This window comes from Astatotilapia calliptera, unplaced genomic scaffold (genome assembly GCF_900246225.1).
Source record: "Astatotilapia calliptera unplaced genomic scaffold, fAstCal1.2 U_scaffold_50, whole genome shotgun sequence".
Taxonomy (NCBI): domain Eukaryota; kingdom Metazoa; phylum Chordata; class Actinopteri; order Cichliformes; family Cichlidae; genus Astatotilapia; species Astatotilapia calliptera.
The window spans coordinates 23,117-28,015 of NW_020535790.1; the positions used below are offsets into that span (position 1 = coordinate 23,117).

The following is a 4,899-nucleotide window of genomic DNA, read 5'->3' on the forward strand; positions in this document are numbered from 1 at the left end:
TATTTCAATTTGTTCATTAATATTGATAGTTAATTGCAAATGTTTAATGTGTTCAAGAATGTATACCTGCAAAGTATGTGATGTGTGTCAGTTAAATGCACAACCTTTTTATTTGTATTTTGAGGTTTATGTCATTATTTTTGATATGGTATTGATATGTACTACAGCTCCAGTGAACCCTGAAGTAGTCTCAGGTAGAGGGGTGGGAGTAAGTGGGGAGCCGTGTGCACTCTGCAGGAAGCGAGAGAGACGAGAGCTGAACAGTGTCGAGTGAACGCAGAGTTCATAGAAGGGCGACAGACGCATTTTCGGGTTGACGGATAGTTAACTGGAGTCGAGAACTGTTGTACCCTTCTGTGAGTAGGAGGAGACGGACGTCTTGCTGGTGTGTCAGAGAGGTCCCTTCTGCTGGGGTGCTGAAGTTATGTGTTCACGTGGGAGCACGTGGAAAGGACGACTGTGAGTGCTGCTGCCGCGGCCTGCTGGTAGCCGTGACCCAGTTTCCCCGCTATCCCCTTGAACTGCCTGGAGGTGTGAGTACTGTTGTTTGCACGTGCTTTTTATTTGTACTGCTTGGCAACAAGTGAAGCGACCATATTGTTTTAGGTCCCAACGCACCCTAGCCACGACTCAGGCCTGCAACGAGGGGTTTGGTAGCAGAAAGACTGTAGCACTTGAGGTGTGTGTGTGTGTTTGGTGAGAGTGCGTGTGGGCCCACAATATTATTTGATTATTTTGTTTCTGTTGAGGTAGATACCTTATCATTGTTTAACAAACTTTATTGATTTTACTTATTTTCTTTGTGTTGTTAATTCAGCATTCACTAAAGTGGAGTTAACTTTATAATTGACCTGCTTGTGTGTGATTTATTTCCATGTAGTGTAGTTTTATTACATATTTAATACCATAAGCATTAAAAAGGGAGTATCAATAGGAAAGTAACAACAGGAACCCAGGGCCCCTCTCAATAGAACGTGGGACGGGTGTTACAAGTATTCAAGTTTAAATGCAATTTTTCTTTCAGATGTGAGAATAACTCAAGTAACATTCCTTTGATTCATAGCGAGCTAATGTCATAGGTTGTATATAAAAGTTGGACTTAGTTACTTTGACAGTACTGACTGGGTTCCAGACTCAGCCTCAATGTTAGTGTTTTGGCACTGTCCATGTTGGGTTTAAGAGCCAAGAATGACCATATTTAGCTCAGAGGTTAAGTAATAAGTATGCTTATGAAGTAATTAATGTTAAGTACCAGGATAAGAAATACTAGAATTTCACCCACTGATATCTTGAAATAGCTCTACAGCTACCACACAGCAATTCGCACGTTTTGTCAACAAATTCGCCAAAAGAAGCCACCATGACAGGAATGAAGGCCCAGTTCAGAGATTTAAGCTGGTGGTGATGAAACCTTGTAGACAGGACTGTAGACAAAGTTTCCACAATCTATAGATGTTTCTGGTATTAAACAGCAATATTGTAGCCTGCTAGCTTGCACACATTAGCAAAAACATTAGCATTAGTAACCTGTGCTTTAGGAATATTGAAAATTTAAAGCAACTTCACAGCAGTCTATCTACCTTATTTGATCCTGAACTGCAGTCACAAAATGAGTAATAGTGACCCTAGAGCAGAAGCTGATACTCACTGGGTATTTTCCACTGCCCATTTATTTGCTTTTTTTTTTTTTTCATTTTCTAGAAAAAGCCAAACAAAAGCTCAAGAAGTGGCAAAAGAAACAATCAAATTTCTTCTCTTCAATGGGACCACAAGAAAAAACCTTTGCCTCCTCTAAACCTCAGCAAGCTATGATACGTGTAATAAGCTGTGATCCATACATCACCAAGACCATCCAAAGTGAGCTGGAGAGGATCCTGCAGAAGCACCTGATAAAGAGGGAAGTAGACGTGCAGGAATTTTCAGCGCTTGAGCCCATGGAGCTCGAGGCTGTGCAGGCAAAAATCAGAGTCTTTGGAATAAGCCTGGAGCACAAGAAACATCAACAGAACGCTGGAAATACGGTCAGACCAGAAGCAAGAGCTCAGACGGGGTCAGGAAAAGACGTCTATGTGCTGGAAGGCCTAAAAGAGGACGTTTTGAGTGTCACTGAACTCATAGGCAGAGCAACCCAAGAAGCACTTTTTAAAGACTTTCAAGATAAAGAAGAAGCAATAACAGCTCTAAATGTGCAGTGGTCTTTGAAGGGCATAAATGGAGCCTGGCAGGAGGTGAGTCTGCGTGACAACTACATGTTGGAGTATGCTCATACGCGGGACAAAATCTTTGTTGACATAGATGCACCAGATGGCTCAAGAGTGACCGTAAACCTGAAGACACAAGAAGCCACAAATGGGGTGACAGGAATGACATACAAGCTAAAAAGGATTGAGTCTGGAGGTTTGTCACATTTTCTAGGTTCTCTTTTTTTGTTTTGTTTTGTTTTGTTTTAACCATAGTCACCTGTGTTAAGACCATTCCCTTTTGTGATGTAGAAACTTTGCCTCACTACTTATTTCAGGAAAGTATCTTGCCTTAACCATATGGTTCATTTGTTTGGTTTTTACTTTAGCATTGGAGATGCCAGTTAAATGGGATCCTATGCAGGAAGAATTGTTCATGAAGGTAGAACTGCAGCCTACCTCACAGGAATACCGGGAAATAGCCCAGGGTTTCCTGAAAACAGCCAAATTCAACATTTGCAAAGTGAGTATTCTTACAAGAAATCATGCTTGCTAAGATATTTTAACATAAAACATGAGGCAGTTGACTAATTTGTTTTCTGACCTCAGATTGAGCGTGTGCAAAACCTCTACCTGTGGAACGCCTACAGTGTGTGTAAGCAGCGTATATTTGCCAAGAATGGACAAGCAGAGCTAGGTGAGAAGACTCTCTACCATGGCACGACAGCAGAGTCATGCCAATGCATTGAACGGGACCGATTTGACAGGGGTCACGCAGGAAAACATGGTAAGGCATCTTTTATAATATGTCATTTAAATCCCTCAGCAAGAAAGGACATGCTCCTAAAATGTATCCTAATTTTTGTTGGGTTTTTTGTGTGATTTCATTACAGCTGCAAAGTATGGAAAAGGAGTTTACTTTGCTGTCAATGCAGCATATTCAGCTAACGGATTTTCCCCAGCAGACAAATCAGGCTTAAAGAGGATGTATGTTGTTCGTGTCCTGACTGGCCGTTACACGGTCGGTAAGAGCAGCATGATTTCACCTCCTCCTCGAGGCTCAGATCCCACTGACTGCTACGACAGTCTGGTGGACAACCAGCAGCAGCCCAGCATGTTTGTGATCTTCCATGATGACCAGGCCTACCCAGAATACCTCATTACCTTCAAGTGAGAAGGACTGAGGGAAGTCATGCATCAACACTGTGGGGTCAAAGAAATGTACTATACTGTAAATGTTTCTACTCTGAGTCAATGTTAGATCTCGTTATTTAGATTTTGTATTAAGCAATGTATCCCGGTAATACAGATGTAGTAGTTATTTAAAGTGAATAAGATTTCATCTCAGCTAACTGCGTATTTGAGAGATTTTTAAGAACGGTTGTGAGTCATAACTTTGCCTCATTTGCTCCCAGCAGCCATTAAGTTTCTACAGTACGTAGTTCTTGTGATATGAAAAATGACTCCCTCTTCTTTTGTTCTTTTTTTTATTACAAATGTTCTTCAATAGAACCGTTTATTTTAAATAAAATACTAAGTTTTAATTCGCATAGATACCATAGCATAGACAATTATTATTTTTTTCAATTCCCACAATAATTACATAATTACTTAGAAATAGGTAAGGATTAAGAACATAAAAAATACTGTATTTATAAGACTGGGGGGGAGGAGTTTAATATTATCATGGTTATTAAAACAACTTTATTAGATGGATGGAGTACATCTTTGTCAACCACACAAAAAAAACAAATACAACATTTTCAGAAGAGAAAATAAAGTGTACAAAAAATGACACGTCACATTTTTGTCTGATGCCACTTCACATTGGAAAAAGCAAAAATCCAGTGAATGTGCAGTACTTATTTCCATTATCACTGATCTGTTGGTTATCCCAAAGACGAACATTGACCTTGTCTCCAACTTGTAGCATTAAGACTGCACTGTTTGAGGCACTGATGGGATGAGCCTGACTGTGACCATACCATGATACAATCTGGTTTCCATTGTGGTACAGACTGCCACCACTGGTTCCAGTGGTTCTTGCCCACCGGAAAGAAGAAAAGGTGAAATAATAGACTCCTTGAACTGGTGCTGTAAAATACCCTGCATCGAAAAACAACCAGAAAGTAACAGCAATTAATCCAATAATGCTCCTGCTGAATAGAACAGACTGAACAGAAATACTTTTTAGAGATTATAAAATTCTCAGCAGCAGAACAGGGGGAAGGCACGTGCGTGCACACACACACACACACACACACACACACACACACACACACAGCCACACTGGTTTCTAACCTGTTACTGGACTGTAGTGTCCTCCGACGTTGTACAGAACATGTCTGTACACCAGAGGGTAAAGAAAATTTGCTGGCCCAATAGTGGCTTCTGTGGGTAAAGCAGCAGAAAATGCAACCTGACGTTGTCCTAAAAACACCAGAAAATATATTTTAGCTTGTTTCCTCCAAATGAATAAATAAATAAAAGTAACAATAACAAGAATAATCAGTTTTCAAATTATTTAATATTTTTATTATTATACTATAATGTTGCCACCATTCTTAAATGTTATAGAGCTAGAATTGTTTAAACACACAGTGACACCTTTTCATTTTGTTGTTAGTACAACAGCAGTGAAGCTCACAAGAACTGAAACTTTACTAGAAGTTATAAAGAAATTATAATAATAACATCTGTTTTTCACCAGATCTGGTTT

General features: G+C 39.8%; 1 protein-coding gene across 1 annotated transcript; it reads left to right on the plus strand.

Moving 5' to 3' along the window:
• Window positions 1–1,676: 1,676 nt before the first annotated feature.
• Window positions 1,677–3,831, plus strand: LOC113018259 (poly [ADP-ribose] polymerase 14-like). The gene is made up of 4 exons (XM_026161320.1): window positions 1,677–2,397; window positions 2,570–2,703; window positions 2,790–2,967; window positions 3,074–3,831. Exons 1-4 carry the CDS (start codon window positions 1,761–1,763, stop codon window positions 3,352–3,354), a joined length of 1,230 nt encoding a protein of 409 aa, XP_026017105.1. The 5' UTR covers window positions 1,677–1,760; the 3' UTR covers window positions 3,355–3,831.
• The last annotated feature ends 1,068 nt before the right edge of the window (window positions 3,832–4,899 follow it).